Source organism: Lissotriton vulgaris, chromosome 1_1 (genome assembly GCF_964263255.1).
Source record: "Lissotriton vulgaris chromosome 1_1, aLisVul1.2, whole genome shotgun sequence".
Taxonomy (NCBI): domain Eukaryota; kingdom Metazoa; phylum Chordata; class Amphibia; order Caudata; family Salamandridae; genus Lissotriton; species Lissotriton vulgaris.
In genome coordinates, this window is record NC_141685.1 from 997,972,186 (window position 1) to 997,990,002 (window position 17,817).

The following is a 17,817-nucleotide window of genomic DNA, read 5'->3' on the forward strand; positions in this document are numbered from 1 at the left end:
TAAAGCTCTTGATCCAGCTGTCTTGGACAGCTGGGTTGAGACTGAGCAAAGGCCTCCAGTGCTCGTTGGAGCGCTGAGAGAGCCTGCTCCATCCAGTCCTCGCACTGCTCTCATGCTGGTTGAGAGCAGCAGCAGGATTGGTTAGGAGAGTTCCTGAAACTGAGGAAAGAAGAACACGGGACGCAGTGAGGAGTGCAGCAAGGCAAGTGTGTTTAATTTTTTTTTTTTAAATGTCTTTCATGTTTTTAATTGCCGACATGTGTTACATTACTGTTTTAAAGTTCAACATTTAAACTTGAAAACAAAAATGTAATGAATGTATTTGATATATTTTGCCCCCATTTGCTGTTAAGAGCAAATAATGCTGTAAATTCTCCATCTAGCAGTGGTTAGTTTTGGGGACATAGTACCTGTGTGGAGGGGTCCATGGTTGATAAAAAAGTGACTTGTTTTCCTTATGTCATTCATCCTATCTAACCAAAATTTAAAAAAAACCTTTTAATATCTCAAGAATGGAGTGATCACGCTGTGGCAGTGGAAGGATTAGAAAACGGAACTGGCAGGGAAATAGACTGGTTATTATGAAAATCCAAAACTACCTTGGGTAAAAATTAAGGATGTGTTCGTAACGTTACCCTGTTGCGATGGAAACATTTGTAAAGCTCTACTGCAGGTAGGGCATGGAACTTACAGACCCTCCTAGCAAATGTGACTGCTATTAGGAAAGACACTTTCCTGGTTAGATTCTGCAATGAGGCCTTATGGATCGGCTCAAAAGGAGGAGCCATTAATTTAGAAAGAACTAGAACTAGATTACTTAAGAAGACTACCAACCAGGTGCAAAGGTTGTCTTTAATGCTTCCAGGAACTCCTTTATTACTACCGTTGTTAAAAGGGACTTTGGTTTGGGTTTTTCCAATCTGACGTAAAGGTAGCCAAATGTATGTTAATGGAAGAGTACTGTAGGCTTCATTTTGCCAAAAGTAGAACATCGTCTTGACATCGAATTGGATCCTGTTTATTTTCCAAACACAAAATCAAATTGTTTTCCACTTGAAATTGTACGCTTTTCTAGTGGAAGGAAGTATGGATTATTTTAGAATGTTCATACAATCTTGAGGCAGACTTAGGTGATCATACTGCACACCCTCAGAAGTCATGCAGCCAAATTCAAATGTTTGTTGGGGTGATGTATCCTCTCCTGCTACCTTTACAGCAGACTTAGGTGTGATTTAGATATTGGTGGACTGGTTACTCCGTCTCAACGGGAACGGATATCCTGCCCACCAAAATCTTCAATCCCAATAGGATATATAAGGATTTGCATTTAGGCGGATGGGATATCCGTCCCCGTTGTGAGGAAGTAAGCCATTCGCCAATATTTAAATCAGGCCGTCAGTCTGCAAGGCAGCTTCCTGTGTGGTTTTACGGAAACCTGAAGGCGATCTGGAAACCACCACTGCCTCAGACCTTCTGGAGCAATGAGAATCATCATGGTGTTGGACTGTTTAATTTTCATTAATACTGATAGAATCAACTGTATTGGTGAAAAACCATAGAGATATTTGTAGGACCAATCTAACACAGGTCCTTGGCCAATGACTGGTTCCTGTAGTCTTGAGGTAAAGTTTATGCATGCTGCATTCTATATGCAATAATGATGGAAACAGTAGTTTCTCACACCTAAAGCTGAATATGTAGTTTGTTTACCCCTCTAATAAGCATATCATGGAATGCTGTTAAGTGTGCAATGGAGAAGTCGGGGGGAAAAAGGGGGTCGGGCATAAAGTTGATGTACATGTAGAAGGACTGTGAGAAGAAGAAATCTGAAGCTGGGCCTTGGGAGGTGTCCTTCGGAGTAATCTCTCTGGTGATGTCTCAAAAGGAAAAGGTAATGGGACAATAGGTGTAAGTACCGATATGTCTTGTGGAGACATGGAAGTATTCCACTTCACTGTTACTTATCTTGATGCGATTTCTAATAATGGCAGAAGTTTCTGGAAAAGGTCAGAAGCTGGAATAGTGATTCTCCATATTTTTTCCCTGCAATGGTCACAATGATGGGGAAGAAGACAAGTGTTCAGCGGGAGAGTCACACAAAGGAGTGGCTACAACATGTCTCAGTGTCAATTAGGCTGATGGTGTCTATTTCGGCATTGATCTGCAAAGTCTCAATGTCGATTTTTCATCGTCAGTCTCAACGGCGTCCTCCCAGATATTGATGATAGTATCATTGGCAAAGGTCTCGATGTACTGAAGGCTGTCGCAACGTTGATCTTTGCTCCTGCAACCTGCAGGAGTGTCTGAAACGGTGGTGATGATGTCTGTTTCGCCTTTTCTCCTTGGCTCTCCCTCTCTGGAGTGCCTCCTTGGAGAATGCAAGGGTACAGTAGAAAGAGCCACGTCTCTGTCCTACTTTTGTGTATTTTTATATTCCTGCTGGACCTTCTGATCTTCCATCTCCTCTCTCAGGTACCCCAATTTGGCGCCCCTCATTTCATTTACCGTCAGAATTTGCAATGGGATACAGAGTAGGTAGATTGTGTGAAGGCCTGTGATGGACTGTATTCTCTAAATAGTGAGATTATCGGGACCAAAGCAATTCATTTGAGACTTCATTTCTCTAGACTCCTCAAGTGCAAACTTTAGTAGTAGTATTAGAGCCCTTTCATTATAGGCAAGCTCCTACAAAAGCAACTTTTAAATTTTGAGAGAAAAACCATCCACAGAAAAGGGTTAATTTTGATGGAAAGGTATACTAGATGTCGAATGAAGTATAAAGTTAAGAGAATTTGAAGACTAAAAACATATAGAGAAAAATTCCCTAAAGTGTTCCAGTGGTCCAGTAAGCGCGAGCCGAAAAAAGAGAAATGAGGACTGCGAGGCTAGCTGCCAGTACAGTCCTGCTGGGAGCTGGAAGCTAGCTCTTTAAAAGAACAGTGTATTTTTTTAACTAATGCACTTTTGGCCTAGAAGGTATCCTTTCCTTAATTGTTCTCGTCTGTAAGGTCAAGGTTTAAACTCATCATGTTGAAGAATTGCATTTTTTCAGCTGTTTGGTACAATGTAAGGTTTTTTTTATTTTTTTTTTTAAATATGTTTATTACGGCGAAGATAGCAAAAAGGCACAAATTATACAGTCATCAAGCCAGTTGACATGTAAAGAACAGGCAGGCCAGTTCCAAAGTAAATACACAGCCAATTACGGCCCACATCCCGGAGGCAGGGCGGCGTCAGAGTGAACCCATAAACGAGTATAGAAATTTGCATTTGTGCTTCAAATATCAGAAAAACAGTATCAATGTCTACGCCAATTTTCTTATTTTGCATTTCCACACTATATAACGGTATAACATTAACGAAGAACCCCATGAATGGCATTTCTAGCGCTGATCCGATTACAGGAGGAGATGAATGCAAGGGCCAGGTAGGACGCGGTCATCACAGTGCAGGGTGGTCAAATGGGAATTACAGCTAATTACAAACATATCGAACAAGGAATATCGGCATGGCACAGGGGACCTCTACTCTGCCTCCCGACACCCCACCCCAGCCCCCCCCCCCTCATCACCGGACTCCGAGGAAGCGGAGGAAAACAACTCAGCGCTAGTGGCGTCCGAGTCATCCCCCTCCATCCCCTCGATACACATGGCTCTCCAGGCGAGTAAGTCATCCTGGAGCTTCCCGTCCCTGCGAGTGTGCTGCATATGTGTCTCCTCCGCCAAGGCCCATTCCTTGGCGTCTCGTAACCAGTGAGAGATTTCAGGCGCCCTCTGGCCCATCCAGGTAATGGCCACCCGTCTCCTTGCCAGAACCAATAGAAGTTGCAACAATTTGTAAGACAGACCTTTCTTCTTTGGTTTGGGCACTAACGCCAGTAAACAGTGAAGCGGGTCTAGCTGCAATCTAAGATGTGTGATCCGGGTGATATGAACCACCACCCTACGCCAAAAATCATGAACCAAGGGACATTCCCATGCCAGGTGCAGGAATGCCGCCCTCTCTATACCACATCTAGGGCAATTATGGCGTCTATCTGACGAAATACGGTGGAGGGAGACAGGTGTCATGTAAGTGCGGTGTACAAAGTTGAAGTGAATAAGTTTGAAACGCGCGTTGCAGGACACTTTACGAGTCAACAGTCCAATCCGCTTTCTCTGAGCCGGATCTAATTCTATCCCCAGGTCTGCCTCCCAAGCCACCCAAGCTGGCGCCAACGGAGGAATCGAGTCTCTGCGCATGGCAGAGTAAAGGAGGGAGATCAGGCGCCTACCTCTACCACAGGATAAGATGACGTCCAGGGTATTAGTGAGCTGGGGTGCCTCTGGGAATTGGGGCCATGTTGTCCTGGCCACATCCCTATGACTTCCGTAATGCAGGTATTGGCCCTCACTGAGTCCAAAGGAGTCCACTGCTCTCTCAAAGGACACAAAAGAGTCGTCCGGGTAAAGATCTGCGAGGGTCTCGCAACCGCCCAAGCGCCACTCTCGGAAGGACATATTTGCCTCCATTTTGAGTATCGGGGCCAGGATCCAAATGGAGAGCTCCCTGTGGAATGGCGCTCGTCGCAGAACCTTCTCGACGAACCGCTGCCAAATGTTAGCCGTATGCCTCACCACATAGGGCAGAGTATCGTCAGCGCCCCGACCTAGCATGAAAGCCTCCTGCAAATCCTTGTCCGCAGCCGCACCAGCCAACAATGCCAGTTCCCAGTTCTCGTCTTCAGCAAACCACCTGGCTGCCGGGAGAAGCTGCGCCACATAGTAATACAGATCAAACCTCGGGGCCTCTAGGCCGCCTTCATCCCAACACCTTGTTACCGTATGGGTACAATGTAAGGTTGAAATGGCTTTCACAGGGAGAGAAAATGTGAGTAAATTCTGAACTGCTTTGATCTACGGAGATCACACTTGCAATTGAACTTTCTGAAAATATCAACCTCCATTAAACATACATCTTTGGACTTAATGGTGAGAAGTGTTCAGAGGTCACTGCATGCTGGCAGGAATTATTCTATGTTTATGGCTATCAGTCTGTATCCTACTATGTAATAGTTGTGGTGCCCGGTCATATGCATCCTATTTAGATGGTATGAGGTGAAATCGACTCTATAACACTAATTGGCACTTTGCCCTGAGGAGCCCCAATGCTAAATGATGTTATATAGTGGACATCCCAGCTTGGGAGGAGAGGACTGGTGACAGCAATGGTGAATTAAGGCAAGTGTTGTCCCGAACAAGCAAAGGGAATAAGCAGCAAGTATGGCCAGACTGGACATTTTGTTTAATTGGGCATTTCCCTAGGTGGGTGAAACCCTTTTAGGCCAATTTTGTAATGCCCAGGGCAGCCATTAGGGCCTCTATCACTCTTCTCCAGGTCTCCAGGGTTTTTTGCATCAGGTACAACGTGGGCATAAACGAAGAGTGAAAGAGGGCGAGCAGAAAGAAAAATAGAGGTGAGAGAAGGAGAGAAGAGAGGAAGAGATTGAGAGAGAGAGGATGACGAGAAATTAGAGAGAGCGAGCAAGATAGAGAGGGGCAGGAGTGAAGGAGAGAGATAGTGTAATGCATGGAAAAAGAGAAGCAGGACTCCTGGTTTTAATATATTTTAGCCAGGGTATCTTAAATCCCAGTCTGGTCGTCGCAGCAAGTGGGAGGTCAATGATTTTCCTAAAATGGGCGAGGGAGCCTTCCAAGGCTGGCATGGACTCACGTAGGCTATTGAGGGAGGCTGAACTCTCCGATTTCAGAATACCTATGTGCACCTACAAATCAGGGGAGAGCGCTACTGAAGACAAAGTTCTCCATGCATCAAAGATAGAGAGGGGCAGGAGTGAAGGAGAGAGATAGTGTAATGCATGGAAAAAGAGAAGCAGGACTCCTGGTTTTAATATATTTTAGCCAGGGTATCTTAAATCCCAGTCTGGTCGTCGCAGCAAGTGGGAGGTCAATGATTTTCCTAAAATGGGCGAGGGAGCCTTCCAAGGCTGGCATGGACTCACGTAGGCTATTGAGGGAGGCTGAACTCTCCGATTTCAGAATACCTATGTGCACCTACAAATCAGGGGAGAGCGCTACTGAAGACAAAGTTCTCCATGCATCAAAGATGGGTCTCACGATTCTGACACCAACCATTTTCATAGCACCAATGGACAGAGACTTTCATATTCTGAGTTGATGCCCACCTATTACAACGGTGATGTGGGGACCATTCTTAACAAAGAACAGACTGAAGTGCAACTCTGTCCCCATTCCACACAACATTTGATCACTGTGACAGTTACTTCCGTAATCAATTGTTGATAATGAAATAGAAGACTGCGACACTTGAGGGCACAGTTAGCAACTAAAAGAAATGGCTGAGGAAAATAGAGGCTTAGTAAAATGCACATGATGCATAAAGGTTGGTGTCCCATATGTGGAACTGGAGTCGGACATGTGGAGCTGTTGCAGCATAACCATCAGCAGAGAGCCAGTCTTTGGTAAGCTTCCCGATAGCAAGAAGGTACAATGTTTTATCCATCCACTTTTCAGTTGGCCTTTTCATTCAGACTTGCATTTTTGTACGTGCCTTTGCATGTAATTTATTTTCTCATTCAATTCGTCTTTCAGAATGTATTGTCTTATCTGAGGCCTGGATGTGAACATCAGTTCAACAAACATTGGAAGGCCAAATGACCTTACATTCTCTTACTGCATTCTCTTACTTCTTCACTTCTTTTGATTTCATATTCTTTCCTCTATTATATGTTTGAGGTTAGAACCTAGTATCTCATTTGTTCTATGACCTATGTCGTAGTAGCTCTATCTCTGTTGTATTTGTTCTGTATGTCAGTTGCTGGTGATATCCTGGGCCCTCAGGACATTGCTACTTCGTGTTCAATTAAACTTCAAGACAAAGACTTTGCATGTGTCCAAGTCTATCTTTACAATTTGCGACAAGCTTCGGATCGTTTAGTTCATCTTGACAGCTATGTGGAATCGCCCCTTCATGTTTGAATCGTCCAAGCTGCTCATCCTGTCTTCTGAACATTGCGATTACAGGAGCTTTCTTTTAATGACTCAGGTATTCATTTATTTCTTTTATTGAGGGCCCAGGGTTTTTGTTTGGATTTTCTATCCATTTCTATTTCATAAAGAAATAAGAGGGCCATTTACTTATTGTTGAGCAAGCTACCTCGCGAGCGCATCCGCTAGAGCGCTTCCTTGCTTGTGGTTCCTTCGGGCCTGGCTAGGACGTCCTCCATTAGAGCACACGCTCAAGCGTACGCCCGCTCGCGGTGCCACATGTCACGTCTCAAGTGCCTTCTCATCTGCATCCGCTGGAGTGTTTATTTGCTTGCGGGGCCATCGATTTTAACTCTAGTGACCATTTCGTTTGAAGTGCCCCTTCCTGCTGCGTCATCGAACATTTCCGCTCTCTTCATTAGAGTCTGATTTAAAAAGACTCTTGTTCTTCAAGACATTACGTTTCTCTTCATGCGTTCCACTGTTCCACATTTTTGCTTACCTGCTTCATCGTCGATTGATTACTCCATACTCTGTGGATTTATTACCTCTTGCATTCCTCCTCTTGAAGCACTGTACACCCCACTTTCTTCCTGAAGACTTACCTTCCTCTGGAACTAGACTACATCATTCTACTTCCTGTTGTACCACACATTGTCCTGCAGTGTCACAAGAATGTTTTAAATGTAAAATAAATTGGACATTTTGGCAAAGTTTGCAGAGGTGGCAAACAATTTCCTATAAGGTATGTTCAAGAGTGCACTATGAAAGATGATCAAGCTATTGTTGAGAAGAAAGTTGAAGAACTTATATTACGTGTTGAAGTCAACAACGTTCATTCCAGTGAAAAGATAAGTGATCCTTTGGTACATATAGAAATTGATGGTTGTGGTATCCCACTACTTATTGATTCAGTGGCTAGAATTACCATTATCTCTATCAACAAATACAAATAGTTTTGGTCTCACAAAGTTTTATTACCTCCTGATGTCATCACTACTGCGTTTGAAGGGAGCAGAATTGAATTGAGTGGGGTTTTCTGGGCTGATGTCAAATTTGAGAGCAAAACTATACACAGTAAAGTGTATGTAGCCTTTAAAGGTATTAATGTGTTGGGTTGGTGGCATGAAGCCGAGTTTGCCATGATCATCAAACCAGGATTGAAAAATCCTGCCTCTTTGATCAGTGCTGTAGAGGTTCAGGTACTTTGGAAAACTAAGTTTGGAGATGTGTTTCAAGACAAAATTAGGTGCATTGAGAATTTATCTCATTGTATTAAAGTCAAAGAAGATGTGGTTCCTATTAAGCACAAATTACGCAATGTACCTCACAGCATCAGAAATGAACGATCCTTTATGTTATCTAAAATGCAAAAAGATGGAATCATTTAGAAAGTGGATGCCATATTATGGTTGTCTCCCATTGTTCTTGCCAAAAAGAAGTCTTGCGAATAGCGCATTTGTGTGGATTCAAGGTCCCTTAATAACGCAACTTGCGTTGAGAGTTTATCTCCCACGAATTGATGATCTTATTTCTGCAGTTGGTGAATCCAAATGGTTTTTTTAATTTGACTTAAGAGTGGCTTACCATCAGGATATCTTAGATGAGCAGTCCCGACATCTCACTGCCTTTGCCACTCCTGATGGCACATTTCAAATTTGCTGCATGCCATTCCGAATGGCCTCTGCGGCCTCCGTTTTTCAAAAAGTGATGACCTCCATGTTCAAGGACATACCTAATGTTGTTATCTTTCAAGATGACATTCTGGTGCACACTGTTTCACTCAAAGATCATAATATGGTTATTGAACAGGTTCTCACTATTTTACAAAAGAATGGTATCACTTTAAGGGATTAGAAATGAAATTGAATATTTATGCCACATCCTTTCACACAAAGGTGTTAAACCTAAACCCAGCATTGTTGACGGTATTGTCAATGCTCCTCATCCCACCAATAAGGAACAACTCAAGTCTTTCACGGGTTTGTGTGAGTTTTATGCAAAGTTTATAAAAAAAGATGCTAGTTTAACAGAATGTTTCAGAGGTCTGCCTAAAAAGAATGCTGATTTTGTTTGGACTTCTACTTGTTAGGAGCATTTATAAATAATTAAAGATAGCAGTTTGTCTGCTCCTGCACTTCAGGCATATGTTGAAAGTTGCAATACCTATATTACTGTTGATGCCAGTTCGTACGGCATGGGTGCTATTCTGTCTTAAACGGTGGGTCTCAAAGACGTTACAATTGGTTATGCTTCAAGAAGGATGAAAGATGTTGAACTTAGATAATCGGTTATTGAAAAAGAGATGCTTGCCTGTGTGTGGGGGATTGAGAAGTTCAAACCCTACTTATGGGGTAGGAAGTTCTTTTTAAGGACTGATCACAAGCCATTGGTGGGCATACTATCTGGCAACAAAATAAAAAATTCCACTGCCAGATTGTCTCATCTGTCCACCAAATTGCTTGGGTTCAATTTCTCCGTATTCCATATCGCTGGAGGTAAGAATTTTAAAGCAGATTTCTTGTCTAGACTCCCCGTAGAGGAACACGATCAACAATCCAAAGTACAGGAGGAGGTTGAAGAGTGCATAATTGCCTGTGTCAAGGATGCTGTGATCTGTGCAAACATGAATGAGTGGTTGGATGCATTAAAATCTGATTTTGCACTGAAACAGGTCATGGAATTGATTGTTACAGGATAGCCCAAAGAAAAATCCATTGATGTGAATTTACAGCCATATTGCAAAATAGCTGATGAACTTTCAATTGAGAATAATTTACTGGTCAGGGGTGGGAGGTTAATTCCTCCAAAATGTTTTAGACTCAAAATTCTTGAAACCGCTCATTTGGGTTATTTAGGTATGACTGTCACTAAGCGAAAAATTCGCAATGATTTTTGATGGCCCAGTATTGATCGTGAAGTAGAGGTTTTAGTCCGAGAATGTGTACAATGCTCTTATAGTGATAAACATCTCACTACTGTTTCCCCTGTGCCTAGTCCTGCTTCATGTCCGGACAAGGGGTGGCAAAGAGTAGCCATTGATTTTCGTGGGCCTTTTCATGTGTTACCTAATAACATGAAATATTTTATTGTTTTGCTGGATCATCTCTCCAGCTGGGTGGAAGGTATGGGTGTGTTTGAGCCTAATACTAGATCGGTTATTCATTTTCTGCACGATATTTTCAGTAGGGAAGGGACTCCTGAAGAATTGTTATTGGATAATGGTGTACAGTTTACCTCAACTAGCATGCAGGAATTCTTAGCCAAAATGGGTGTGAGACATCTGCGTACCCCGCTTTATCATCCTCAGGCCAATGGAAAGGTTGAAAGATTCAACTGTGTTCTAATTGAGTGTATCAAGAGTGCTGTTAAGTCCAGAATAGATTGTGAATCTGCTGTAAGAGATGTTGTTTGGGGCGTATAGGACCACACCATTTAATCTCTGGTTCTGTTCCATTTGAGTTAATGAGAGGCAGGAAAGTAAGTTCTACTTTGAATCCTTTTTGGAAAAACAAAGTGTTGGGTGATAGTTGCAATGTCTTATGAGAGTCTGTAGAGCAAAGTCTGTCAGCGATCTATTTAATCGCAAAAGATGTGAAAAAGTCTCTGATCAGTGTAAAAGAAGAAGTATTGTGACTTTTTCTGTTGGTGAATGGGTGCATGTCAAAGAACCTTTGTTGTTGCAAAAAGGATCTTCAAAATACAGAGATCCTGTTTGTATTGATGAGAAAGGCCATGCTGTAAGATTGAGTAATGGATAGTGGTGGGACATGTCTCGTTTGGCTGAATCCACGAGTCACTGTTCTACCAACACAAAAAAAATTCATAATGTGTGTCCGCCAGTGGTTTGGCGGATTGTTAGTACAAAAGTGTTACCCAAGAAATTAATGATTTTGTGACTATGTAGTATTTTTTTTTTAAGAAGAGGAATTATGTGTTGTTGTGCATTCTCTTACTTCTTCACTTCTTTTGTATTTCATATTGTTCCCTCTATTATATGTTTGTGGTTAGAACTTAGTATCTAATTTGTTCTATGACCTATGTCATAGTAGCTTTATCTCTGTTTGTATTTGCTCTGTATGACAGTTACTGGTGATATCCTGGGCCCTCAGGACATTGTTACTTCATGTTCAATTAAACTTCAAGACAAAGACTTTGCATGTGTCCACGTCCATCTTTACATGACCCACACAGGGCAGGGAAAGCCAGACCTACTGTAACATGTACTTTTAGAGATAGAAACCTTGGTCCATACTTTACTAACACAGACCCACATCCTGAGCCTGGCAATTGGGTGGAGGGAAGCAAATGAAAAAAAAATATGTTTAATTTTCATTATTTGTACAATAAGCTCCACAGACCAAATTAGCAGTGTGTGCCATTTTGACTGGCATGAGTAAAAGCAGATTCTGTGAGAACTACAATCCTGTGTTGAATGAGTGACAGAATCTGAGAAGCTTATGAGCAAGACCATAGCAACAAAAGTGCTCTTAAGCCTTTTCTAAATTTAAGAAGTGTTTAGTTTTGCCCTAACCTCCGGATGCAGAGGGTTCCAGTGTCACAGCCTGAATACTAAGAACCTTCGGTCAACTTTCCACTTGAGGCCCGAGTGAGTGAGAATCAGTAAATGATGTGTGCGTGTGTACACAGGAAGATCAGACAGCAGTTTGCCAGATTACATTTCCCCAAGGACATGTTGAAGTATCGCCTGCTAGAGTATTTTAAAAGCAATTTGTTTGGCACCATCAGCCAATAGGGTACCAGAAGGCAATGACAAATAGTATCATACACTCAAAAGGTTATACCCCAAATATCATGCAAAGTCCGGGTCACTCTAGCGGATGGTAGTTATGCTTTCACTAAGTGGCCGTTGATGTTCTTATTTTGTGAAATGCAAAAATAGGGCATTCTATGGATAACTCTCCTGCTTTTACAATATGGCAGTGGCATAAAGGCGTTTTCTTTATTTGATTGAAGGCTGGTGAAAACGTGGAGACAGAAACCATCTTTCCTGTATCATCTCTTACTCTGGGGGGGTCAAAAATGCCTCTTGTGGGCTGTACCACACCCTTTTAATGGATCTTTTAATCAATCTTATGCCGTTCCTACAAGATTGGGGAAAAACGGGGGCTTATGCCTTTCCCCCCTTCTCCATGATACATAGAGTCCTATGTAAAGTTAACCCAGCAATATCATTCTAATAACTCCTTTATGGAAATCCCAAGTGTGATTTCCCGGAATAATGGAACTCTCAATAGACATTCTACTCTTTATCCCAGCAACCTTGGGTCTACTTCTGGGCCCAGACGGAGAGGAACATCCTCTTATACTAGAAGGGAATATGGACCTTCTTCCTTGGAGGATCTCAGGGGTTCAGAGAGATAACCTGGCCTTTCAGGAGAGGCTAAAAGCTTACTAGAGGACTCTTGGGCACCAGGCACGACGAAAAGATACTTGGGTATCTGAAACAAGTGGTCTAGTTGGTGCTTGGAGAGGAACTTGGACTCAGTGGAAGCCCCTGTTCAACTAGTACCCAACTAGTTAGCACATCTTTTTGATTCAGGTCTTTCCTACAGAACTATAAACTGTTATAGATCCACAATCTCCTCTGGTCATGCTTTAATAAATAGTTTAGCGATTGGTAGTAATGACTTAATTAAAAGAGTCATGAAAGGTGTTGGTTTAAAAACACCCCCTAAATCACACTATTATTCTCTTTGGGATGTTTATTTGATTTATTGAGTTTTTCTGTAATTGGCAATTCAATACCCTATGTTCTCTCAAGCAAATTTTCCTGAAACTTGCTACTTTACTATGCCTAATCTCCTTTGGGAGGGTTTCCGACATTAATGCCCTTGAAATTTCTAACAGGTTCTATTCTTCAGAAGGTGTTCTTGGAGGAGAAACTGTGTGTGGTTAAATGCATAAAAGAGTATGCCATAAAAATTCGTAGTCATAGAGCGGATGGCATTGCTCAATTACTCCTATCATATGTTAGACCACATAAACCAGTTTCTACTGCTACTTTAGCAAGGTGGATTCGCTCAATTATGAACAAAGCATGTATTGTTCTCTCTCGGTTCAGTGCTCACTCCTCAATAGCAGCTATGGCTAGTAAGGTCTTCTGGGTAGGGGGTTCCCTCCCAGAAATTCTTAAAGCAGCTGACTGGTCTAATGCTAGAACTTTCGCTAAGTTTTATTTAAGACCAGAGGAGCATGTTTGTAACGTAGCCTTGAGTGCCTTTAAACATGCATAATGGTAGCCTCCAGTCTTGCAATAAAATGACGATTCTCTAATTACTATGCAGAGAGAATCTCGATTTCATCAAAGACAACAGAGGATAACATTATCCCACCCTCCTCTCCAGAGGAATTTAGGTTATTGCATTTCATGTTGTGCTTATACTGTTTAGTATTCTTTTGATATTTATTAATATTTACACTCATTACGCATAATGCTCATGTTTTTTCCTTTGCCTTCCTCACTCCTTCCTTACTGTGAGAATTATTTCTCTTTTTAGGTCCTAATGCATATAAGCCTTCATTCACCAAGAAAGAAGCGATTTACCACTTGGATCGCGCAGCTAAAGGAGGAAGATGATGCAGTGCACAGGATACTTATAGTGCTTGTCTGAACATTTAATTACTTTGTGACATACTCAATGTTCTTTAAAGGGCTGCATGTATGGGCAGCAAATAAAAGTATATACATAATGGTAGCCTCCGGTCTTGTAATGTAATCACGTAATACCCTGGGATGATGTCTCGAGTATGCTAACAGGGTGATCCTTTCTGTTGGTTTCCAATGCAGTGCATGTACAATTCCCTCTCATGGGCTCTAATCATCAGATCCAAAAAAGAAATCCCCTCTCAGCTGTATTGGAAGGTGAACTTCAAACCTTTACAGTGAGTGTTTAACCATGTAACAAATGAGGTGAGCATATCTGTACTCCCTTTCCAAATAAAAAAAGTCATAAATATACCGTTTTCAAGTTACTATATTGTCATGAAATGGCTTATCAGACAAAATTGAAATTCTCTAAGTTATACATGAACAAAATGGCAAAATTGATAACAAACTGCTCCCATGGATGTTTCCCCTATTCAGCTGTTAAAATGTTGTTTTTCTTTAATGAGTGTTTATTGTTTTTCTATGGTATTTAAACTTATTTTATTCTTTTAAGTCTATGCACTTGGCACTGTGCTGGCCATTGCCTGAATAAATGATATGACCAGATATTTACGGTTCTATATTGTACAAAGTCACATGGCACCTTTTTAGGACTAATGCATTTTTATGCCCAGTGTTATAGTATTTTTTGTGACTATAGGTTTTATTTGTATTGCATATACCCTTCTGTGTGTACTGTAAAACGACATTTTATTGTGTTTTTATTTGATCTAAAATTAAGCAGACTATCTGTCTTTAAACACGTGGCACATTGAAGTATTGAAAAATTTTACTTTGTGAGTCTATCTTGACCAAACAAGCTCTTGGCACTTTAACGCCTTGACCGCTGCGAAAATTCTGCCGGGGAATTAATGAGTGGGCGTGTTTTGGACGGCCCCCGGTTATCCTCCGCACACGCCCACTCGTCCGACGCATACAACGGGTTAAAGTTTGTAAGGTTCTTCCCAATAGCATTCATTTTTATGTGGCTCAATATTTTTGTAAAGAGAATTTATGAATAATTGTGTGTTCTCTGTTTCAAGTGCTCTGCACTTTTATGGATTCTGTTTGGTTCTTTTTGAGTTGAGCTAAATTATCCTGTATGTTTAATTGAGGTATTTTATGTATTCAACTTTTCAAATAGTCTTTCTATGTGCATCGTGAAAAATCAGTTTCTGATTATTTGTATTAATCAGGCTATATATATATCACCATCAAACTGAAAAAAATTATTGTGAGGGTCAAATGTGGACATGTACGTTTCTTAAGAGTTTGTCGAATTAACTCTATCCCATCACTTTGAGGGATATTCATATATAGGGATGCCGTATCTAGTGTGCAGATAAGACACGTATTGCATTCACAAGCTATATGTTCAATCTGGTTAATCAGGTGCATGCTATCTCCAACATAACATTCTGTGACTGGCAAAAAGTCCCTAATGAAAAAAATCAATGAACCACATCCAGGGATGAATGGGATCCGTGGAAGTGATGTTTGATTTTTATGCATTTTGGGTAAAATGTAAATTACCAGTGTTCTGGGTTTTTTATATTCAGAAATAGGTGTTCATTTTAGCTAATGAAATCTGACTCACGCTCTCTTCTGTTTATGGTGGGGATCCTAGTCTGAAGTTCTTTAGTGGGAGCAGTCGCCAGCCTCAGGTAATGTTCATTATTAGAAAGGAACCTCATAATCTCATTTTTGTATTGGTCAGTTTCTTTTATGACTATTCCACCCCCTTTGTCCACTGGCTTAATAACCAGTGAGGTATTCGTTTTAAGTTCAGAAGGGGTTTATGTTTTTCAGATAGGAGTATATTGTAGGGGATAAAGGATCTTTGTTGATCAAGGTTGGAAATATCCCTAAGCACCAATTTCTCAAAAGTATGTATCTCTGGGGGCAAGGTGGCATTAGGTGGTGGGAAAGTGGATGGAGGACGAAAGCTGGTATATGCATTTGTCGGGGAACATAGGTTATCCTAAAAAAAAGGCATGAAGCCTTATTTTATGAAAAAAAATCTAAATATGTCAGTTTGCAAATCCAAACAATAGGGACATACTGTGGGTGCAAACGATGGATGTTTTATAGCACAATGTTTGACAAGCTGCCAGTGGATGCTTTAGGGAGTAAAGTACAACAACTTGCCTGTGAATGTTTCTGAGTGTGAAGTTTGGAAACCTGCTAGAGAATGTTTAAGAGCCTCTTTTCAGGGAGTGCTACCAGCAAAAGAATGACACGATACATCCTGACCTCAACGGACCCTATTTTGAGTTCCTGTATGAATTAGCAACATTTTGAGATGTTTGTATAAAGTGTGACCTGAGATGAGGTCACTCACCAGGTTGCCAAGGAGGCTCACCTTCATAGTTGACCTATCAGTGTTCAGTCACATCAGGATACTCACTATTCTGTGCGAGACTCTCGGTTCTTCTCTTCCAAGGGTTCAACATTCCAGCGCATCTTCTTAAAGAGGTGGCGAGGGCTGCGTGCTGCTGTGTAGGGAACTGCCATACAATAACGGAATACGGAGACACGGCAAGTAAATCCCAAGGTGAACTTCCCACAAAAGAAGCAGGCCATACTGAGAAAGGAAGCAAGATACAGCATCAGAATGAGCATCATAAAATGCTAAGTACAGGAAGAGCTATACATCAATTAGAACACACTGTAGTGCTAAGACAATATAACTCACCAAGGAGGAACACAGACAACAAACAACATGCAGACGTGTTCTACATTGAAGCACTACAGCAGCATTTGAATATACCATGCTACAGTGGAATACACAAACACAAAAACCCCAGTTGATGGACAGAATGCAGAACAATGTCATACATTCACCCCCGTGCAGAGATCTGGGCCTAAATCCATCGTTTTTTTGCACTCCACACCACCCCAGTTCAGACATGGCCATATGCAAATCAGCCTTGACCCTGTGCCAGAAACCGGTCCTCGGAAGCTTGTTTCCGGTCCAGGGAAGACATGGCTTGGCAGTTCGGGCTGGACTGTTCCCATGAGGCACAGGGTCAAACTGATTTGCATATGGCCATGTCTGCTTTTCCGTGGGGCTGTCTGGCAAATTATTTTGTAATGGAACACCAGCGTGCAGCGCAGCTGTTGTTCCCATGTTTTGTGTGGAATGCTCCCTCACTCTGCATTGAAGTCGACACTTAGGGTTTCTAGGGCTAAAGGTATGCAGGCTAGCAGGCAATTGCTTGTTTAGTCATTGGACGGCCCTTGCCTGGGAGGCCAAAGGAAACAAATAAAGTACCCCATTGTTTAGTCTTGTCCATGTAGAACATGATACATATGCAGGCTTCCAGTAAAGGCAAAGACATTTAGTTTGATGTGGATGGATTGGGAAAGAAGCAACAAAGAATGACAGGTTCTTTTAGTTGCAAATCAGATGAGACCTTGGTAATGAAACTATGTATGATGTGCAATGTGAGCTGGTCTTTTGTAAAACCAAGGTATGGCTCTTTTATGGTGAGTGCTTCTAGCTCACTTATTCTCCTTGTTGGAGTAAGAGCCAGCAACAGAGCAGTCTTCCATGAAAAAAGAAATTTTGAAGTGCTGTATGGATTGCTTCAGAGGTAGGCAGCATCAACTGACTAAGCACTGTATTTAACTCCCATGGCACCAGAGGGCATCTCACGGCAGAGAAAGCTCTAAAAAGGGCCCTTCATAAATTGTTTGATGATTCTTTGGACTCCTAAATCTTGTGATTGCGGCAAAGAAAACTCGGGCAAGGTGCAGTAAGTGCAACTGTACTGGATAGGGTATCCGTATAAAATTCAGTTCCTTGTCCGTGCACCACATGCAGAAGGCTTCCATTTAGTGTTGCAGGAGGTGCTTGTGGTTGCTCCAATATCTCTCTACAATCAGCTGTGATGCAGAGATGACCAAATTCTGAGTGGTCAGGATCTAAGCTGTAGGGTTGCGTGACTTCAGGTTATGGGGGGGGGGGGGACTTGTCCCTTGTGTCTGCAGAGGAGCTTGGGATGGATCGTTAACTGTACCCGTGGAAATTGTAACTGTCACAATAGGTTGTTCTGCCAACACTGGTGTGGGTAAACGAGGACAATCAGAATCAGAACAGGCGTCTGCTTTCATCTTCCTCAGCACAACGTGAATAAA

At 41.9% G+C, this 17,817-nt stretch overlaps 1 protein-coding gene across 1 annotated transcript in view; it reads right to left on the reverse strand.

The window, feature by feature from the left end:
* The window catches only part of C1_1H19orf67 (chromosome 1_1 C19orf67 homolog), a 50,180-nt gene that overhangs the window by 10,550 nt on the left and 21,813 nt on the right, over window positions 1-17,817 (reverse strand). Inside the window, exon 4 of the mRNA XM_086928024.1 lies at window positions 16,085-16,261. Within this exon, the coding sequence (XP_086784150.1) occupies window positions 16,085-16,261 (177 nt within the window). The remainder of the gene's footprint in view (window positions 1-16,084; window positions 16,262-17,817) is intronic.